Source organism: Medicago truncatula, chromosome 1 (genome assembly GCF_003473485.1).
Source record: "Medicago truncatula cultivar Jemalong A17 chromosome 1, MtrunA17r5.0-ANR, whole genome shotgun sequence".
Lineage (NCBI taxonomy): Eukaryota > Viridiplantae > Streptophyta > Magnoliopsida > Fabales > Fabaceae > Medicago > Medicago truncatula.
Genome location: NC_053042.1, coordinates 41,149,818 through 41,171,228, shown reverse-complemented (window position 1 = coordinate 41,171,228; position 21,411 = coordinate 41,149,818). Strand labels below are relative to the sequence as shown.

The 21,411-nt window shown below is 34.5% G+C and overlaps 3 protein-coding genes and 1 non-coding gene across 5 annotated transcripts; 2 read left to right on the top strand and 2 right to left on the bottom strand.

Moving 5' to 3' along the window:
* Nucleotides 1–1,599: 1,599 nt before the first annotated feature.
* On the top strand, nt 1,600–6,871 carry LOC11440778 (importin subunit alpha-2). 2 transcript variants are annotated; one of them, XR_003011628.2, is made up of 11 exons: nt 1,600–1,961; nt 2,169–2,265; nt 2,378–2,469; nt 3,161–3,292; nt 3,491–3,676; nt 4,041–4,204; nt 4,317–4,395; nt 5,341–5,469; nt 5,573–5,700; nt 5,804–6,246; nt 6,328–6,871. XR_003011628.2 is itself a non-coding variant. In XM_003591149.4 (11 exons), the coding sequence occupies exons 1-10, from the start codon at nt 1,746–1,748 to the stop codon at nt 6,180–6,182; spliced, it is 1,602 nt and encodes a 533-aa protein (XP_003591197.1). In that variant the 5' UTR covers nt 1,602–1,745; the 3' UTR covers nt 6,183–6,228; nt 6,328–6,871. The 2 variants fall into 2 exon arrangements, 1 of the variants encoding a protein (XP_003591197.1); XM_003591149.4 differs by having other exon boundaries at nt 1,602–1,961; nt 5,804–6,228.
* Nucleotides 6,872–8,249: 1,378 nt separating this feature from the next.
* TRNAT-AGU (transfer RNA threonine (anticodon AGU)) lies at nt 8,250–8,323 on the bottom strand. Its single transcript has one exon. It is a non-coding gene; the product is annotated as a tRNA-Thr (tRNA).
* A 2,445-nt stretch (nt 8,324–10,768) lies between these two features.
* On the bottom strand, nt 10,769–16,029 carry LOC11407189 (syntaxin-43). The gene is made up of 8 exons (XM_024782828.2): nt 15,664–16,029; nt 13,811–14,093; nt 12,525–12,614; nt 12,041–12,118; nt 11,728–11,805; nt 11,574–11,639; nt 11,409–11,489; nt 10,769–11,280 (listed from the first exon to the last, which is right to left on the bottom strand). The coding sequence occupies exons 1-8, from the start codon at nt 15,855–15,857 to the stop codon at nt 11,173–11,175; spliced, it is 978 nt and encodes a 325-aa protein (XP_024638596.1). The 5' UTR covers nt 15,858–16,029; the 3' UTR covers nt 10,769–11,172.
* Nucleotides 16,030–18,163: 2,134 nt separating this feature from the next.
* LOC11416667 (protein DEHYDRATION-INDUCED 19 homolog 3) lies at nt 18,164–21,149 on the top strand. Its single transcript, XM_024782824.2, has 5 exons — nt 18,164–18,388; nt 19,076–19,218; nt 19,480–19,557; nt 19,795–20,051; nt 20,801–21,149. The coding sequence occupies exons 1-5, from the start codon at nt 18,310–18,312 to the stop codon at nt 20,907–20,909; spliced, it is 666 nt and encodes a 221-aa protein (XP_024638592.1). The 5' UTR covers nt 18,164–18,309; the 3' UTR covers nt 20,910–21,149.
* The last annotated feature ends 262 nt before the right edge of the window (nt 21,150–21,411 follow it).

The following is a 21,411-nucleotide window of genomic DNA, read 5'->3' as shown; positions in this document are numbered from 1 at the left end:
TACTAAAAAAGAAAAAGAATAACAAAACAAATAAAGTTTGGGCGGCCGAACCAAAATTAACCAAAAAGACGGGTAGGTAGGATTATTCCTAGCAAGACATTTCATAACTAAAAATATCTTATGCAAGACCTCTCTTCGATACTTTTTCTCTTTCATAATTTTTCTTGCAAGTGTTTATCAATTTTATGAATTTAATCCAATTTTATTCTTAACTCATTCCAAGCATTCATATTAGTCACATATTCGACACTATTTTCACGATGTGTGGGTCTTTGGTTAACATGCTTCCAATCACTTGGTAGGAATCAAGTTACCAGAGGTAGAAGGTTTGTACAATTTACAACTAAAACAATATAATGTCAATATATTCGCAGTAAACTGACAATTTTCGACCATTAATCTCATCAGTGCTTAGTCTTCTTGAATAAATCGCATGTGAGAAATGCCTAAGATTGTCACTGGAAAAATTAAGATTTATTTCTCCAGTATATCGGTTCTCAACTAGAATATCATTTGATTTGTTATCAAGATGCATTAGAAACACTTGAATTATCATCAATTTTCTCAGTTTCATTTCATTGTCCAAATTTTCCACGTTTTTGTATGACTCATTTGATAGTAAACTTTATGTTTTAAAATACTTGCTGGGGGGATGTATAGCAAAAAATTATTATTAGGGCTTAAAATTATGTTCATGTTAGGTCCCCTACTACAATTCGCTATATAAATTCCCTATAAAAACAACTTTTGCTATATAGAACCCCTGAAAAAAATTGGACCTCTACAAGCTTGGATCCTAGACCGTCGCACCTCGGGCCTATGCACAGGGCCAGCCTTGGCGTCTCTCCTTCTTTTATTTTGAATTTTTCCCTTCTCCCAACATAAAATGCTCTCGCCCGACTGATATGACAAGTATACCCATGTGTGAGTTAAGCCACGCTGCGTGACTTAAGTGTTATAATACAACAAAACAAAACACAACCCTTCATTTTCAAAACATCCAAAATACGATTTTTTTTCCTCCAAGTGCGATTTCACAAAACTCAAGCAAATCATCATCAAATCACGCAATTGAACAAGTAAGTGTTTCTTATTTTACTTCATTGCTTATTTTTTGTTGAAATTTTGTGATTTTTTTTGAAGAAATTATACATTTTTAGTGACAAATTAAGTTATGAATTGTTGTTTAGAGTACAATGCGGCAATTTAGGGTTTAGAAATTGTTAGATTTCTTAGTTGTTTAAAAATTGCACTCTTATGTGTTCGGTGAAATGTCTCAATGATTTTTTTTTTTTTTAGATTGTTGATGATGAAATTAGTTAAAATATGATTTGTTAATGTTGATTAGAGTATGTTTGACTGCAATGTGATAATTTACAGACTGAAATGATACTGTCAAAATTTAAGTGTGTTTGTTGAATCGTTAGAAATAACACAACGTCTAAATCATTGCTTAACTGCAAGCACAATAAGTGGTTTATCCAAATAAATCCAAAGATTAAGAATCAGAAGTGCAAGGCAACCACGAGGAGTTATCATAAATGAATGGTAATTGATTTAAAATTTAAACTTAAGAAAAAGAAATCACAAATTTTGGTGTCTTTCTCTCTATTTAATAATCTACTAGTACAAAACACAAACCCTACCGTTAGTTTCATTCATACATCAATCAAATCAACATCCAATAGAGCAGTATAGTCTCCACTGCCTCTTTCTCTTCTCCGTCGATCACTTCCTTCTAAACGATGTCGTATCGTCCAAACGCAAACTCAAGGACCGAGGTCCGTCGCAACCGATACAAGGTCGCCGTCGATGCCGAAGAAGGCCGCCGTCGCCGTGAAGACACCATGGTTGAGATCCGTAAGAATCGTCGTGAAGAGAGTTTGCTCAAAAAGAGGCGCGAAGGTCTTCAACCTCAGCAGATTCCTTCCGCTCTTCACTCTAACGTCGTCGAGAAGAAGGTTATTTTTTTCAATTAATCGATTAACTTTCTTATTATTTGTAATCACTCTGATCAAAGCTTTATTAATCGTAATCTGATTGCTCACTTGTTTAATTTGAATTAGTTTGCTTAATTTGTTATTAATTTTTTTAGATTTGTTTGAATTAGGTTAGGGTTAAAAAATTTCTGAATTGTAGTTGCGTTTTCTATGTTGTTGTTGTTGCAGTTGGAACATTTGCCAACTATGGTTGCTGGTGTGTGGAGTGATGATAATAACTTGCAGCTTGAATCAACGACTCAGTTTCGAAAGCTGCTATCTATTGGTTCGGAATTAGATTAGATTAGATTAATTACTCTACTTTACTGTTTAGTGTTTTTAATTTATGAAGTAATTAATTTAGGCATCTTTGATTGACTTTGATATTTGTGTGGCAGAACGTACTCCACCGATTGAGGAGGTTATACAGACTGGTGTTGTTTCTCGTTTTGTCGAGTTTCTGATGAGGGAAGACTTTCCGCAGTTGCAGGTTTGTTGTTTTGTTCGTTTTTATTTGTGTGTATTTAAGTAATGATTAGCAATTAATGTTTTGTTGTCGCTGATCTCTGAAGCACGTGTACTTGTAAAACTGTCAAGTACCCGTACCAGATGCGTACCATGGTACCTTTACATGTATGGTGCTTGTTGGAACTCTATTTTTTCTCTATATTCGGCCGCCAGTGAACTTTATTGTTTTTTCATATATAAATATAAATACAAATACATAATCATATATGATTATTATTATTTGTAAGAAGAGTAGATCAAATGGAGGAGAGTCAGGTTAAAAGAGGTAGAGGTAGACCTAGGAAAACCATTTGAGAAACCATTAGAAAAGATTTAGAGGTCAATGAGTTGGATCCAAATATGGTTTTTGATAGAACACTATGGCGTCATTTGATCCATGTAGCCGACCCCACTTAGTGGGAAAAGGCTTGGTTGTTGTTGTTGTGAGTTTCTTTATTGTTGTGACCAAACCTAGTTTTTGAAGTTTTAACTTTTATTGTGATGTTTTGTTGTGAATTGAATATAACTCTTTTCCTGTTATCATATATATAAATCTCAAAAGTTTTATTATTGACGTACCCATACCCTTAACTTTGTAAAATTCATGTACCCACCGTACCTATGCATCCATGTTGCTGATACATGACCTTAACATCATGTATTGTGTGTTGCAGTTTGAGGCAGCTTGGGCTTTGACAAACATAGCTTCTGGAACATCTGAAAACACTAAGGTGGTAATTGACCATGGGGCTGTCCCAATTTTTGTGAAGCTCCTTGCTTCTTCCAGCGACGATGTCCGTGAGCAGGTATATTTGACATGTCTTAACATACCTTCATCTGCCTTTAAAATGCAGAAACTTTGGGAAACTAAGAATATTATTATTATTATTATTTTCTAAATATTGGATCCTAACCTCTTTTGTGTGTGTAGGAAATTGTAGTTGCACCCATGATATCTTTTCTTGAAAACTAATCATTTCTCCTGTGTGATTTTTGTTTTGCAGGCTGTGTGGGCATTAGGAAATGTTGCTGGAGATTCTCCCAGATGTCGTGATCTTGTTCTCGGTCACGGGGCTTTGGTTCCTCTTTTGGCACAATTGAATGAGCATGCGAAGCTTTCTATGCTGAGAAATGCTACCTGGACACTTTCAAACTTCTGCAGGGGCAAGCCACAGCCTCCTTTTGATCAGGTATAAAAATATGCGTTGCTTATTCTCTATGAATCGAATAACTTAGTCCTGTCGCAAAAGAGTATGGTTACTTACCCTATAGATTAGAGTATTACATTTAATATTATACATAATACTTCTGATCTTATGGATAACATTGTTTGGCTTTTTCATCTGTACTTTCTTTCATGCATTTCCATCATGAAATTGCAAAGTATGCGATTGGAGAGTAGCCACTAGTACAATTTTTTTTATTATTTGTTGGTTGTGTATGTGAACCTGAAGGGTTGGTTATCCATCTGCTCAATATTTGATTTACTGCTCGTGTTGTGTTAACTACCATTGTGTTCTATTTTTGGATCTTACATTCTACTATTTTTTATAGGTTAAACCTGCACTTCCTGCTCTTGCTGGTCTTATACATTCAAATGATGAAGAAGTCTTGACTGATGCCTGCTGGGCACTATCATATCTTTCTGATGGTACAAACGATAAAATTCAAGCTGTAATTGAAGCTGGTGTTTGTCCCCGACTTGTTGAGCTTCTATTGTGAGTACCTCACATCTCAAATTTGGCTGTGCAAGAATGCATGTGCCACTGCAGCTTTTTATTTTTTTATTTTTTTATTTTTTATAATTCTGAATGTTCTACTCTTGTTCAGGCACCCATCTCCTTCAGTGCTAATTCCTGCTCTTCGTACTGTTGGAAACATTGTCACTGGAGATGATTTGCAAACTCAGGTATTGACCCCGGGGGCATCTCATGTTGTTTTGTTATGCACAACAAGTTACTTTGCCTTTCTGTCTCGGTGATTTTCTTGTGGTTTTATTTGTTACGAACATCATGTTTGGTTTGGGGGGAGAAACATAAGGCTTACTAAATGTGATTGGGAGGTAATGGGTTCAACTCGCACTTACAGATCACACTCAACCCCCACTAACAGAGCACACTAACTACCAACATAAGGCATAGAGTAACCCACTTGGGTTGGCCTGGTGGTATTAGCTTCGGATCTGGGAGTATGAGGCTTAGAGTGATAGGGAGGTCATAGGTTCAACTCACACTTACAGAGCACACTCAATCCCCACTAACAGAGCACACTAACCACTAACATTTGCCGTTAAAAAAAACTGATAGCATGACTTATTATTATTTGCAACCTCTTATATTTTCTCTTTGTTTTAAACTTGAGCAGTCCTTTCAGATATAATAAACTTATAATGTTTCCATTTTACTTTTCACTATTGGAGTCTTATGCTTGTTGATTGCATTGTTACCTTCTGCTGATGTTATGCATCTTTCATTTTTTGTCTATCTGTTATGTTACAATAATCATTTTATCGTTTGCTTGTTAGATTACTAAGGTTTTGTTGTTATCGTTACACCTATTTCAATGTAATTGCTTGAGTCATATGCCAAACCTTTCTTTGGATTATTGCTTGATCCATATGTCAAACCTTTCTTTAAATTTGATTGAGGTTATTCAAATACTGATTTTTTCCTGGATTGTGAAATGACCAGCTCTATTTCTTTCTGAATATTTTTTGGTCACGTGTTACGTCAACAAGTTTCTGCTGAGATCTTATCATTTATACTACGGAAATGATGCATTTCAGTGTCGAAGCATGCTTTTCATAATTTATATTGTTTGTTTGTTGGTTTTAACCTGGTGCCTTGCCCCATAGGTTATCATCAATCATCAGGCTCTTCCTTGTCTATACAATCTGTTGACCAATAATTATAAGAAAAGCATCAAGAAGGAAGCTTGCTGGACCATATCAAACATTACAGCTGGGAATAAACAGCAGATTCAGGTACAGTTGAACTGCATGATAATTAGAATTTGATATTGATCGAGTTCTGATTGCAGTGAACACTTCTTCAATTCTTATATCCTAATTTCCTAATATTTAACAGGCTGTGATCGAGGCCAATATATTTGGTCCTCTGGTGAGTCTGCTTCAAAATGCTGAGTTTGATATCAAGAAAGAGGCTGCTTGGGCTATTTCTAATGCTACATCTGGTGGATCTCACGAACAAATCAAGTATGAGAGATGCATTTTCAATATTCCCCTGGAGGGTTATTAATATTATGGCATCGTTATTTATTTTTCTTGCTAAATATTAATTATTCTCCATGGTTGACAGGTACCTAGTAAGTCAAGGGTGTATTAAGCCCTTGTGTGATCTTCTTATCTGTCCCGATCCTAGGATTGTGACAGTTTGTCTGGAAGGCCTTGAAAACATCTTGAAGGTTGGAGAAGCGGATAAAAATATAGGCAATAATGGTGATGTGAATCTATATGCCCAGATGATTGATGATGCTGAGGGGTTGGAGAAAATTGAGAACCTCCAGAGTCATGACAACACAGAGATTTATGAAAAGGCTGTGAAGATTCTTGAGACATACTGGTTGGAGGAAGAAGATGAGACCATGCCTCCAGGCGATGCTTCTCAATCAGGATTCAACTTCGGTAGCGCTGAGGTTCCTTCTGTGCCTTCGGGTGGATTTAACTTCAATCAGTAGATGTTCATGCTTCAATGGGGCCGTGTCTTATATTTAGCCTTTTCTGGTTCGTCTGCAAATTTCTGTATGGAATTATTCTATTATCTTAGTAATTTGCATGTTTACGTTTTCTTCTTGTGTTTTAACTTTATCAAGAATTTTGCAGGAGTTTTGTCTGGTCTATCATTAAAGTCACCCCGTATGATGGGACAAGCTGGGGTTGAATCAATGTGTTGTTTCTGTGTCCAACAAGGTCCAACATTGGTAAATAGAGCGTTGCTGGATTGGCTTGGGCAATGCCTGGTTTTTCATATCTCATGGTGACAGATGTGTGGTGGCTTGATTTTTTGGTCACCGTAGACAATACTAGACTTCTCTGTGAAGTGATAATACATAAAATGAATGTTCAGTATCATGATTTTTTCTTGGTTATATGTAATAGTTTGGAGTCAGTGAGTGAGTCACTTAAGTTTTAGTTACGATTGTGGGTCTATTTGGCAAAATGCCAGATGCTCGTTGGAGTTTTTACCCATCGGTACCTATGAATTTTTTTGGTCGATGAAAGTTTACCCTAGAGTTCAGTTATTCATTATGTTATCCATATATCCAGTGTCCCTATTTTCGTCGATGAAAGTTTGTTTTGCAATGTCTTAAACAAATAGTGTGGTGCAATTATTTTGTATTATATAAAGTTTCACGCAATTTCTATCCGTTCCAGGTTCTATCATATGGCATTCATTTAACTTTCTCATAAATCGTTCACTCATTTAACATTCTTATAAATCCTTGTTTTACGTATGCAATGTGCATTTTATTCCTAACAATTTCGTACAAATTATTGCTAATGTAAGAGCCCTCGGTTCGTATTAAATGTTGGGAACCACTAATCGTATATTGGAAATAATAGGGATGATCTTCATTTCTTATGTTGCACATTTTGCACCATTTTTTTCCCTAAAAAAACAGCCAATATTTCAAAAGATGGAATTCTATTCCTTGAGAAATAGAGATGTTTACTAACAGATGACGTTTTAATGTTTGTTTAAAAATGACTTTTTATTCCAAATACACTTTTTTGTGTAGTCTAATTTTTCTGACTTCCTGTTTTGATCCCTGAAATATCTTATCTTACTCATTATTTTCATGTAATTTCTGTAATATCTACAGCTAGTTTTCCGGAAAGAAAAAAAAAAGAAGGTCTAGTCTCTGTACAAAAAGTGCACGGCCTATGCACATGGCAGTCATTGGCTTGTTTTCTTTTTCCTTTCATTTTCCCTCCAGTCATAGTGGAATATTGGGAATCGTATGCGTGAACCAAACAAAGGTGTGATTGTCAGGGTGGTAATTAACCAAAGCATGTTAAGCAAGTGATCAAATCTTCAAATTTAAACTCTTACTCATTTTATTTTTTAGATTTATTCAATGTATTTGGTATGTAATTTTTGCTTATAATTGAAACCGCAAAGAGTATTTGAATAATATTTAGATTCAATATGATCAATGATATTTGAATGAGTGTTTAGATCCCTTCATTGTCTTAATACTCGTTCAACATCTTATTTTCTACCTATCTCTCTCTTCTATCACATCATCAATATATCATCGTTTTTATCTATCTTATTGTGCTATTTGGGTGTATCAATGAGTGTCTATGCAATAGTTTTCTAATATCATTGTGTGGTTAGTTTATGTAGTTGATTCAATTCATCCGATGGTTGGAGGGATTGTGTGGTTAGGCTGGTTTGAGTTATGAGACTAAATGAGTTGACGAGTTAAATAATCAAAGTTCAAATTCTGACGAAGAGTTAAATATCATGCAATTAAAAAAAAAAAAAATCTAGGAACAATACAAAAATGAAGAATGCTTAAGACCCTTGTTTTAGTAGCTTTGAGCTTGGGTTAGCCGTGAATCGCAGAAGGATCGGCTACTTAAGTTGGAAACAAAATGGTTTCGACCAAATAAAACCTAGGAACAAATAGTTGTCTTTTATATACTTTGGAAGGGTTGCTGGTATATCTGGTGGTTTAATTACACGAGAACGGGTTGAAGTCTGTTATGAAGCTTTTTTTGCCAAAAATAAAAATTTCTGCTTTCATTGAGAGTTGAACTCAAGACCTCCCGCTTACTAAACGGGTGCTCTAACCAACTGAGCTATGAAAGCTTGTTGTTGAATACTTGGTATTTTACTTTCTATTTCGTAAAAACTTATTAAGAAATAAATTTCATTAATTTACTTACCTGCTAAATAGACAAACAAATCTTGTATTAACTCGTTAAATGATGTTGCATTAATATGGTTTTTTCTGTTTTAGGTTTTCTTAGACGTAATTGGACATCGGGGAAATTAGAAATCATTTGGTTTTATTCAACACCAAGGGGATGCCTCCATAGTCAATGTATAATCCAAGAGTTCCAGGAATCAAATTCAGATTATCCTGAATAATTCTTCGTGTGATGAGTTCATTAACCATTTGAGCCAAATTAATTGGTTAATCAGTTGCATAGTTTTTTTTTTTTGAAGGACTCAGTTGCATAGTTATATTTACTTATGTTTAATTTGTAACATAACACATTATACAACATGTGTATGCTGTAAAAATGTTATAACACGTTATATTTACTTATGTTTAATTTGTAACATAACACATTATACAACATGTGTATGCTGTAAAAATGTTATAACACTGTACAATCCTTCTACTTAGAAAATAAAATATGCTGTAAAATGGGGCTGAAAGAGAATGTGGAAGATAACTTGCTTATGGCACGCAGGAATTCTGTAAGGCGCGCTTATAAGGTATGTTGATTATGGCACGCAGGAATTGCATGACATAAGTACATTCCTTCCTAAGTTTGCTTGACGACTATTCCAAAATAAACTTCCTACAAATGACTATTCCAAAACATGACTCATTTTGTTGGTGGTTGCAACACTGAGGAATCCGCGACTCATCTTTTTCTTTGAGTGTTCCGTGTTTACTACTGTATGTAAGCAATGTGCAGTTTTGGTGTTAACTCCGTCGTACATAATGATGAGGCTGAACACATCGATCAATATGTGAGATTGATTGGTGGGTGGAGAGTTGTTGAACATAGTGTGGTGTGGCTCGCTTGTATTTGAGGCGAGACATGGAAGGGCATTCAGTGACAATGAAGTGAGGCTGAAAAATTTAGTGGAAGAAGAAAAAACTTATCATGGAATTGGTTGAAAACTAAAGCGAACAGTCTCAACTATACTATTTCTCAATGGTGTCTGTACCCGCATGAATGGCTAGGACTGATTTAAAAAACTAGGAAACAATATTTGTGATACTGTTGCATCATTCTGGTAAGTTCTAAATGAGGAGTAGCAGAGGATCAAGCGTTGTTCGCATGTTGTGTTGGCTATGTGGGGTGAATGGAGTTATGCAGTATATATTCTGGTATATTATGTTGAAGGTTGGTGCATATCCCTCTTCTATTATTCACGTTTATGAACATGCTGATTGATTAATTTTGGCAATATGTATTGAAGTGTCAAGGCTAGTTGATAAGCGACTAAAGGAGTTTATGTAGACCTTATATGCATTGGCAGCAAGCTATTTCATCATTTTTGGTGTAGGTTGTGCTTATGCTTTGACCAGGTAGCAAAGATTGGACCTGCATAATTTTGCAGGTTGTAAGGTGATTTTTTTTGAAGGGAGGTCATGCTTATTGCTTGGAAGATTCGTTTATTTTGCCTGTGTTGGATATGAATGTGACCTGTGAGGTGTTAATCTTATTGAGTGATTTCTCTTTATGGTATGCATAACTTTGTTGTTAGCTCCTGATTATGCAGCTATATTCTTGCAGTTAAATGTTCATTTTACCTTTGTAACACAAAAAAATAACTGGAACAGTAAAAAATTGCAGTTTGAGTTGGAAAAAGAAGTAGTAGTAATTACAAAGGCCGTTAGGTTCTTAAAAAATAACTTTATTTTATTTAATAAGTTGATTTACTTGATGCAAATGGTATGCAACTGATGATAATGTTACCCAATCATCCGCATTTATAAATTCTAGGCTTAATTACTTTTTTGGTCCTCTAACTATTTAATTGGTATCGGATTGATCCTATAACTAAAAATTGATTTATTTCGGTCCTCTAAGTTTCTCACCGTTACTACATTTAGTCCTTTATGTTAGTTTTATTCAAATAAACGTTAGGGTTTGTGTTATGTGGGTGTCTGACCTCCTGTTTCACACATACATATGAACCATAACAGTTACCAATAATATTAGTCACTATTTAATCATAATACCTTAACAAGGCATATGACCAAAATGATACTAATAAATAAAGTTAGAGGACCCTCATAACACAAACCCTAACGTTTATTTGAATAAAACTAACAGAAAGGACTAAATATAGTAACGGTGAGAAACTTAGAGGACTGAAATAAATCAATTTTTAGTTAGAGGACCAATCCGATACCAATTAAATGGTTAGAGGACCAAAAAGGTAATTTAGCCTAAATTCTATCACCAAACAAAAACCTCCATTTTTATTATGATTTTTTTTTTTTTATGCAAACAAAATTCTAATCCCCCCCTAAATGCAATTGCTTGAGGGGAAAAGAGATAAAAATGATAGGAAAAAAACACATGAAAAGGATTTCAACACCAAGTTCCACAGGCAAAGAATGTTAAGTACAGGTTCATAACTGCCCTCTTTACATTTTCTGGATTTATGTATAATTTCTACTGTACCACACCAACCTCTAAAGCTCTTTTTCTTCTAACACATCTACTCCGCGCTATCTCCTCCATGGCGAAACAAAAAAAATATTTCAAGAGAACTTGTATTGCCTCGTAAGCCACTGTTGCCAAGCCATGTGCAGTGGCTACAGCTACTCCAAAACTCCATGTTTTCTCTAAGACAGTCTGCTGTACTATGCTCGATCAGGCAAGAGATGGTGTGTAAATGGAAAGGTCACACCAATGATAGGTGACCAATATTATAAAGAATAGGATATGAAATATCACGACGGGTCACAAAATAATTTCCTTAATGATTAAGAGAACCAACATAACAAAGCACATGATAAGAAGCACTGACGCACACATTACCATGCCTCCCTTCTTCTGAGTTCTCTCTGCCTGCATGTCCCATAAACAAAATAATTACCATAGAGCAAAAGAGATAAAGAGAATGTTATAGAGGGGCAAGAGGGAATTTGGAAACTAAATCTAACCAAAATAGTACAAAATGAAGAGAGAAAAAGGACCTTCTGCAATTGTTTAAGGCCATCCTCAACCGTGGTTGCCACATTCTGAATGTTGTAGTCTATTCTATCAACAATGGTTCCCTGTATATAGAGTTTGTCAATTTACATAAGGGTGTGGAATTAAGAAAGTTGTTATCTCCTCACAGAAGGAGAGGATCTGCTGACCTGGTCTATGACTAGTACTGATAAATCCTTCATAATCTGAGCAAGCTCGTTAACAGATTCAACAACCTGTAACAACAAAAACTTGTGAATCTATCGAGAAGACAACAGCATTAAATGTGTCATTAATGATGGTGCATATGCAACTTTTGCTTACCTGTTGGATCTCTTTTTCTCTTTCAACTGTGAAAGCTTCGCTTTTTTTTAGCTTGGCCATCTGATGCTCGTTAAATATCTAGATATAAATGATTTGGTAGTATCAGTGATCAATAGTTAACATATTTAATATAATCAATTACTCCAGTACATGGAATGATCATATTGCTATTAGATTTGTCAATTAATGCTCCAAACTATCGGCGAAAAAGTAGGAATAAACGGGATAAGGATATAAAAATATTAGCCCACCACCCCTTTCTCAAGAAACACGAAGGTAAACAAAAGAAAAACTGACAAACAATTAGAAATACCATATTGTCCAAGTCATCGTCTTCATATTTAGATTTACTTCCATTCATGTTGATCTCTAGGTCAACCCCATCGTGACCCTGCATCATCATAAAATGAAAATGGCTAAATCCATATACTTAATGGTATGTAGCATGAGTATTGAGATAGTCTCCCGACAAGAGACAGAGAGCCATACTTCACCACTTGTTCACTATTAGCTGATGATAGGGAAGACCAAGACTCGAGATCTCTTTCCCATACCAGGATAAAAAAGTGACAAGTCATGAGAGAAGCAGCTTTCTACAGTACTCTAAATTAGAATTGAGGGTAAATTAAATTTGATGAGCAAAAGTGAAGCAAATTGATTTGAAAACAGATAAATTTTTTATTTATTTAATTATTTGTTATAGATAAACTGTTCCAGTAAACCCCTAAAAAATTGCAATTTTATTTTCTTTATTAATCGATGAAAAATAGTGGAACACAAAAAAGATTTCCCCTCACCTCTTTTTGCTGTCTGAGGCGCTTCAAATAAGTTGATTGTTTCTTGCGAAGATCTACAGAGAGGCTCTGAAGGTCAGTAGCAAGAGAACGCTGCATACAGTCCAAACAGAATAAGAAAATGCTCAACAAGCTACAACTAATACCATTATAGATTCTTCCAACAACATATGGGTGCAGAAATCAAGGCATTTTGGAGAATATTTCAAAATCCATCAATTAAAATGATTCGAAAACGAAAGATAGATACCGTAATTGTAAGTAAGAACTTAAAACCATTTTTGTTTTGACATAGATTGTTCAAATATAAAGCAATCAACAAATGATCATGAGTAGTGATCATATATGCTTGCCCCAACCATGCAACTCAATGCAAGAGATTTGAAATAATTTAACAAAGCACAAAACTAATGGTTGACTTGAATAGAAGTAGGCAAATAATAAGTCACTGAAACTAGGACAGAGGTGGAGACCAAAGAGAACATGGAAAGGGAGAACAACTCAGCAAATAATTATATGTTCCTTTTCCTAATCCTCTCCTTGCGAAGTTCACTTTATAAGATCTAAGTTCTAAAATGCAACACACTTGAAGGCCAGAATAATGTCAACTAAATTTGGTATAGTTTACTGAGCAGCACTAAAAATAGGATACACTACATTTGTTTCTGCAGATATGTGTTTTATATGTGGAATCCCTCGGAACAAATTATTTGGTGTTATTATAGAATGAGTTCGTCCTTCCACTTTTGAGAAGTTTCTTCATGTTACCATCAAAGGACCGGTACAGACAAGGAAGCCAAAATTTTGTAACATGATTATTTAACTGAAGCAAAATGTACGCATCTTTAAGGATGTTTCATGCCCTTGGATAGGTTTTGAGATGGAATTGTCTCTAAGGCTTCACCGTGCACATCCTTAAGGGAATCTATAAACCCATTTGCCAAGGATTTAAGGTCTGCTCATACCTTATAGGCTCACACTTATTTAAATGGAGAATCCACGTTTCTTTTTTTAGTGTTTATGGATCTTTTTCCTTTTATATTTTCTTATTTGGAGTTCATCTACCGACCTCCCCCCTTGTTATAATTTCTCTCTTTTCTCTCATAAATACTATCTAGAAAATAGAAACGATATACCATACCAGTGATACTATGGTAGAGTCACTTGTTTAGTTTGTGATGAGCCCTCAAAGATTTTAACTTGATTAATCATATGCATTCTTCTGAGCCAAAAACTAAAATACACCTCCATTTATAAGTATTATGAGAAAGTTATGCAGTGATAGCTACCTGCACATTTTTCCTGACATTAGAATCCTCAGAAGGCCCTGCAGAAGCAAGTCTCCGCAGCCTCTTCTCCGATCTCTTTATCAAGTCAGTTACCTCGTGTGTTAGAGACTCAATAGCATGTTGGTCGTCCTTACCATCTCCAAACGATGGCATTAAGGCCTTTGCATGAGCCTTGGACAGTTCTGCCATTTTTGTGCGTGCACGTTGCACATTTGCTGATATTTCTTCAGATACATCCACCCATGCTGGAGGAAGCCCCACAGTAATTGGATTTAAACCCTTACTGCATCCGCAAAAACAATTACATGCATACATGTGAAAACAAAAGACAAATAACTGAAATGTGCATAACAATTTCATAAACAAGTATCCAAGTTTCGAAGGGAAAAAACCCCTTTCCAAGGCAATTCTAATTCTCGAAAAATGATGAATAAAATAAAAAATCTTTACTAATAAATAATCATTATATCCATCTATTACTGGATGATTGTGATTCCACTTTGTTAATCAGCATGTACATTTAGTTAGGGTCTGTAACATGTCATTGTCAGTTGGGTCTATAAACAGTAGATGATCTCTGTAATTCACTCATTCAATTCATTAGTTGAATCATTCCTCCATTCCTTTTGCTTTACTTTTACGGCATTAAATCTCCCTTTTGGGGCACTACGCATGGCTCTGCTTCCAAAAATGCCAAGGAACAAATGTGTGGAGCTAGACCAGAAGGTGCAGCTTCTGAAATAAATGCTATATTTTCAATCGTGATGGACCTAACACTGATTTCAACCAGTCTTTCATCCTACTGAAAACCTATTATTAATTTTGATCTCGATTGATGAAGAGACCAATGGTTTCGAAGAATAAGCATAAGTTTCTTGATGATAGCATTCCAATTCTGACCAGTTTGATCCATGCTTCAGTGTGTGGGAACGGTGTAATAACCTTGTCCGTTCTAGGATCTTAAGCTTGGTCACCACTTCAACCACTCGAAGTCTACAGTGCTGCCGGAGTGTGGAAGAATCTGAAGGAAAGATTTTCCCAATGGAGATATTGTCAGAATCGCTGAATTAAGGCAATAACTGAATTAAGGAGATATTTTCAGAATCGCTGACAAAGTTGGTAGCTCAGTTGCATTCGCTGGTTGCAGGCCATGTGGAGTTTTCACTCTCTTGCTGCTTCTGTTAGTTTGCCTCTCCTGATCTTTTTCTCTTAATTTTCTTTTTCTCCGATTGCATTTAAAGGGCAGCCTAGTGCACTAAAGCTCTCGCATGCACATGGTCCGGGAAGGGGTCCCACCTTCTCCGATTGCATTGGATTTCATATTTTAACAGGAGCTCATGGCGGGGGTTGCAGAGCTCTGAGAGAGGATATGGGTTTGATTCAAAAGCTGATTTCAGAAGGTGTAGATTAGGAAATGCCGTCAACAATGCAACCCAAATCCGCTCCTTGTTGATGATTTCACGCGTCTCATCGTATGTCTCTTATATACAATTGTTTTGATGCATAGCGTACACAGTTACACACAATCTAAAAAGACGGATCAATCTAATTATTTTGAATGGTAGTCTAGTCTCAGAGAGGTTTACAGTTTCTGTGAATATACTGGAATCACATTCAGTCAGTAATGCACATTCTAAATTAAAATTTCCTCCAATATGACTTCATTTTTTCAATTTACAAACTTCAAAACCAAATGCGATCACTCTTATAGTTCCATTTTGTATTAATGAATCATTAAAAATAAAATAACATATGGATCTAAATTAAATTGTATGCATTTTAAGAATTTTCGAATTGATCTACGAAAACATGAAAGAAAATACAGAGAGTGTATAAGATCTGTGAAAGAGTACCTTGAACCACCAGGATCATCAGTACTAAGCGGAGCATAAGAGCGATTGGGATTAAGAAGCGAAGTGCTGACCAATTCGATTACCGGACCACCGCGGGAGGAGGTGGACGGCGGCGAAGATGACGACGGAGCACGGACACTTTTCAATGCATCTCTGTATTTTCGGAAAATCAAAGTGCGATTCCTCGTCGCCATTCAGATTCCGAGGATCTGAAACTGAAACACGAGGTGAATAGAATAATGATGCTACGTCGTTTTGTTACAGTTTAACTAACCGGAATGAAAGAGAAAGAGGAGGGGATTTTCGGAGAGACAGATCGTAGACTCACGTGATGTATGTTGACGATGAAACAGAAAGTCACGTGACTTTTGTACGCTTTCAATGGAAGCATCCACGGTTAGTTAACTTTACTTTTCACCATGCGCTTCCGACATACTAATTCAAACCTCTTTTTTATTTTATTTTATTTTAAGACACTGCTATCTAATACAGTATTGTCTTTATAAGTTTACCTCAGTCATAAAATATCTAAGATATGAGGTTCAAACTTCGGCCACTACAAAAAAAAAATCTAATACTCCCGTCTCGAATTAACTGAGTTATTTGTTCATTTCATCTATAGTATAGTATATAAAGAAAACTACCATTTTCAGCACTTTTGAGTTTTATTTTTTTCCTCCAAAAATACACTTAATTTTCAATACAAATAAACATGTAACAAATATATAATAAAAAAATTTAAATATTAAAACAAATGTAAGAAAGACGGTATGATTATATATTTTTTTATTTTTTTCCTTTATCATTTAAAAAGTGTAACAAACTAGATGAATATATTTATACTTAATAGTTGAAGAAACAAAAATGGAATATATTACTATGAACACCGTAATAGTTGAAGCACAAGAAGTGCCATAACAATCGCGAAAAGATCAAAATTCTGTCAAAATTACATCAAGTCAATCGATACTCATACATAAAAGCGGGCTCGACCACCAATTATGTGTACCAAAATTAAAGACTACATTACTAGCTTTCAACCACCACAAGGTATGTGATTTTACTTTATATAAAACTTTAACGGTTATGAAATAACCTATCATTCCGTTCATTCCATAAAACTCAAACACACCAAAGTCAAATCAAATGAAATAAAGATCGATGAGATTTCAAACCACCTGTATATTCAATAAATTACACAAAATGATCTGAGACAGCATGATAATATACCTCTTCGAGACCTAAAAAAGAAAAAACTAAATACATCTACAAAATAAAAACTAATTAAGAGTTTTTTTTTTTGACAAAACTGATTAAGAGTTAGCAGCTGTTTATTGAAATATATAGTATTATTTTCAAAATAAAAAGAAACTTTTGTTTTCCTTCTCTTTGGGTGATATTTAATTATTTTACAAAAAATATAGAGGAAACAATTAAACCCTATTATAATTCTTTACTATTATTTCCTTTACTATTATTTCCTTTTTAAATGTAGAGGAAACAATTCCTTTATTTGACGACCAATAAAGAAATGAGTCACGATTTACTTGTCATTATGAATATTTTGTCAGAATTTCGATGAAGATGATTAAATATCAATTAAACCCTATTATAATTCTTGCAAATAAATCAGATTATTAATTTTTGAACTTGACCTCTGGAAAAGTTTTATTAAAATGTATCCATTTTTATTAAAAAATAATTAAAGTTTTATTAATCACTTGAGCTTATAAAGGAGAAATTCTTTTTAGGTCACAAAGACATTAGACACACATAATCCAATAAAATTAAAGAAAAAAAATAATTGAATAATATGATTAAATTCTTTTTCATCTATTTTTCTCAACTTGTGTGAGTATGTTCAAGCAAATCTTCCATCTTATAGAGAGGTTTAAATTATTGGAAAATGTTAACAAGTGTCATAATGGTATTGCTTAACCATCTAAAAGTAGCAACTTTTGCATTGAAAATTGTAGGATTACAATTTCAACAAGTGTTTGATTTATATTTTCAAGGTATAATTTCTTGTTATGTACTCCCTCCGTTCGTTTTTAAGTGTCTCTTTTGGAGAAATTTTTTGTTCATATTTAACTGTCACTTTCGAAGTTCAACGCAACATTGAATATTATTTTACCAATATTATCCTTACTTATTTATTAGGGGAGAGAAATGTATGAAGTTACTGATTAAATAAATAAGATTATTAGTAAAAATAGACATTGTTCTATCAAAAGTAGTAACATTTATTGAATGTATTGGTTTGTGTAAAATCTCTTAAATAACACTTAAAAAAGGAAGGGAGGTTCAAGAACCATGCAGCAGTGCACAGAAATTGACAAATTGACTCGACTCCGCGTATATTTACTTACTCGACTTTCCAGCCTGAACTTTTTTGGATGTTTCTTAACGATGACGTGTGAAGTCCTAAAAATGGAAATTAAAAAAATAAAATAAAAAGAGAGATATAAATGAATGGAGGAAGAGAAATACAATGGTTACTTACTTTTACCCTTTTCTTTTCATTGTTGGTGAAATAATTCATTCGCGATCACACACACACACACCTTCTTCTTCCTTCTCTCTCTCCCTCTCTCTGTCACTTCCTCATCACAATCCAAAACCCTAATCCTCTTTCAGATCACAATCATGGACGGTGATTCTTCTTGGTCTTCTCGTCTCTCTTCCGCTTCCAGACGTTATCAAGCCGCTCTTCAATCCCGATCAGGTTCCTTCTTCTTCTCGAAACCCCTTTCCCCCAATTTCTTTCTCTCTACCTCAATTCAATTTTCATAAAATTTTACCTTTACATATACATACTAGCTCAGTTAGGCTAATTTTCGATTGTAAATGTTTTGATTTCATCTATATACCAAAAATTATTTTTAAATTGAATCATCACGTCATAAAATTGTTACTTAGGTCCCCGATTTTGATTGAAAGCTGTTTTCACTTTTCAGCGTATGATTATTAATTTTAATTTTAAGGTTATTTTATGTGTTTTTGTTGTTGCTACTAGGAAGAGAAACGAGAATTGTATGTAATCGGCAATTGGGATTTGTGATGTATAGATTATTGAGATCTTTAACCCGAATTTAAATTGTTTGCCTTTAACTAAGAGAAGATTTTTATAAGATTTGTACCACTAAGCCAGGCCCTTTTGGAATAAACAGCTTAATCTGCAGCTTATGCTAGCTTACAGCATAAAGTTAAATTGTTTTCGTTTAAGCTATAAGTTGTTTTCATAACCTATCTTAGAAAACGTATGAACATGTTTTAAGCTGTTTTTGTCACACAACTTGTGTCAGTAGATAATAAGCCAATCCAAACAGGCTTAATTCTTTGCCTCTTAACTCCATATGTTTGTTTATTTGTAAGTATTTGTGGTTATTGATGTGAGATTGTGCATATGTAGATATGTTCATGGGTTTTGATGAGAACGACGCGGATGAAGATATAAGGGAAGAGTTTCTCTGTCCATTTTGTTCTGAGTATTTTGATATCGTTGGATTGTGCTGCCACATTGATGAAGAGCATCCAATGGAGGCAAAAAATGGGGTATGTATGACTACTTTTGTTTGCCTTATGTTGTTTTCCCAACCAACTTACAAGGTTTTCAGTATTGGGTCTCTGATAAATGCTTAATTAGTGCAAGCCGTGAAGCTTTTGTTCATTCCTCTACATATATTTCCCTGTTTATTTCATATAGGTGAAATCAATATTATTTTACTATGTTGACGTTCGAAAAAAGTGATTTTTTTGTGTAGTTAGAGAAATCATTAGTTTTTTTTTTTTGGATTATGACATTTCTGTGTGCAGGTATGTCCGGTTTGTGCATTGAGGGTGGGGGTTGATATGGTTGCTCACATAACCCTACAACATGGAAGTATATTTAAGATATCCTTTTTTTCTCCCCAAGTTGTATTCGGTTCAGCCAATTCTTAAATGATTTTTTACATATTAAATTGCAGATTTTTTACATATTAAATTGCTCACATAAGTCAAGTTTTTTATAATATAGAACATGTTGCTATGAAGTTTACTTATTTTAAGGTCAATCAATTTTAAGATAAAAAGGATTTTATGTTGAAACCATACTCTATTACTTGGTTGAATTCCTTAACAAGAGAATACATGCAGCGCAAGAGGAAATCACGTAAAGGTGGATCTTATTCTACACTTTCATTATTGAGGAAGGAGCTGAGAGAAGGAAATTTGCAATCCCTTTTTGGCGGATCTCCATGTATAGTGTCCTCGTCTAATGCAGCACCTGATCCGCTGCTGTCGTCATTTATATCACCTTTAGGTAATGAATCTGCGAGTTCTCAGTCTCACACACATACTGAGACAAGATCATCCAAGAAATTATCAGACGAGGTTGTATCAAAAAGGTATTTCTTTTCAATTTCTGTAACAAGTCTTCCTAACTGAGTTGATATGTGATATGGTTCCCATCATTGTTTTTCCTGTGAGAATACTAAATATTGTTTATACGTATACGAAATGTTCAAGAAATTGGTATGTTCTATTCTAACATTGCAATATTTTGTATAAGATTGTATTCATTTTCATGTTTTTTTTCCTACTTATCATTTCTGTCACACACTAGAGTCCTGAAAAGCTTTATTTCACTGTTTCTGGTACAAGTGTTTGAAAACAGGAAAACCTGAAACATTTGACAGTTTTGCAATTAAAAGCGAAAACAAAATGAGAACAGAAAACATTTCTTCAAATTTAAACGGACTTTATGAGACTTGTTTTCTCCCGCCATTAGTACCAACCACATGATGTTGGCATGTTTAATTTATCTGTGAATTTAGTTACAGGCTTATGTTTATGATAGAACATTATGGCGTAATTTGATCCATGTAGCTGACCCCATTTAGTGGGAATGTGGGATAAGGCTTAGTTGTTGTTAGTTATAGCTTCCAGCTTATTCAATTGACCATTTTATTTGCTTTATGTATTAAAAGATTCCTGATTGTATTTGTAACCTTTCACCTGAACGATCAACCAATCTAGTGCCTTGTTGTAAACATTGTTTTGTGCCTTGCTAAGGGCATAATTTTCCAATAACATTACACGATGTCATGAGTTCTAGTGTCTACTGCTTTCTAACAAGCCTACTCTTTCTGTTCAGCCATGTAGAGACACCAACCATGTCAGTTAAGGACAAGGAGGAGAAGGCGAAAAGATGTGAGTTTGTTCAAGGACTGTTGATGTCCACAATATTTGATGACGATTTATGAAGCGAAACTCATCAAGATGTGATGCTTCAGGGGTGGGCTAATTCACAGATGCAATCTGCAATCTATGGTTTGTACTGAAGTTGTCTATGTATGTGATCCTAGTGAAAAAATAAAAAGTAGAAAATTAATGTAATTTATGTTGTATGTGTACTGTTGTTTTTAGCGCAAGAGTTTCATATTGCATCTTAATTTCCAATCATAAAGCTTAAAGAAATAGATAAAGTTCCTTCGCCGCCGCAACTTATTTTTGCCATTAGAACTTTTTATGCTTCTGATTTCCCGTATGTAAATGTACCGGCACATGGTGCTTTCTTTCTTATACAAAGTAAACAAACAATTAGTTTTAAAAGATAAAGTTTCATGTTAAAAAAAAAATCATGACTGGTATGATAAGAAAAATTTATGCCAGTAGACTTTCTTAGAAATATTTTCGTACTGAAAAAACATCAGTATCCACTGCTCGTGTAAACGCAGATTATGTATCACATTGTCCAGTATTCGA

Excerpts from the sequence above, each read along its gene's own strand:
- LOC11407189 (XM_024782828.2), bottom strand. The coding sequence starts at position 15,857 with ATGGCGACGAGGAATCGCACTTTGATTTTCCGAAAATACAGAGATGCA. Across the intron at positions 12,119-12,524 it reads GCCTCAGACAGCAAAAAGAG|GGTCACGATGGGGTTGACCT; the intron begins GTGAGGGGAAAT and ends ATGATGATGCAG. Across the intron at positions 11,490-11,573 it reads CAGTACTAGTCATAGACCAG|GGAACCATTGTTGATAGAAT; the intron begins GTCAGCAGATCC and ends CTCTATATACAG.
- LOC11416667 (XM_024782824.2), top strand. The coding sequence starts at position 18,310 with ATGGACGGTGATTCTTCTTGGTCTTCTCGTCTCTCTTCCGCTTCCAGA. Across the intron at positions 19,219-19,479 it reads CAATGGAGGCAAAAAATGGG|GTATGTCCGGTTTGTGCATT; the intron begins GTATGTATGACT and ends TTCTGTGTGCAG. Across the intron at positions 20,052-20,800 it reads GACGAGGTTGTATCAAAAAG|CCATGTAGAGACACCAACCA; the intron begins GTATTTCTTTTC and ends CTTTCTGTTCAG.
- LOC11440778 (XM_003591149.4), top strand. The coding sequence starts at position 1,746 with ATGTCGTATCGTCCAAACGCAAACTCAAGGACCGAGGTCCGTCGCAAC. Across the intron at positions 2,470-3,160 it reads AAGACTTTCCGCAGTTGCAG|TTTGAGGCAGCTTGGGCTTT; the intron begins GTTTGTTGTTTT and ends TGTGTGTTGCAG. Across the intron at positions 5,701-5,803 it reads GGATCTCACGAACAAATCAA|GTACCTAGTAAGTCAAGGGT; the intron begins GTATGAGAGATG and ends CATGGTTGACAG.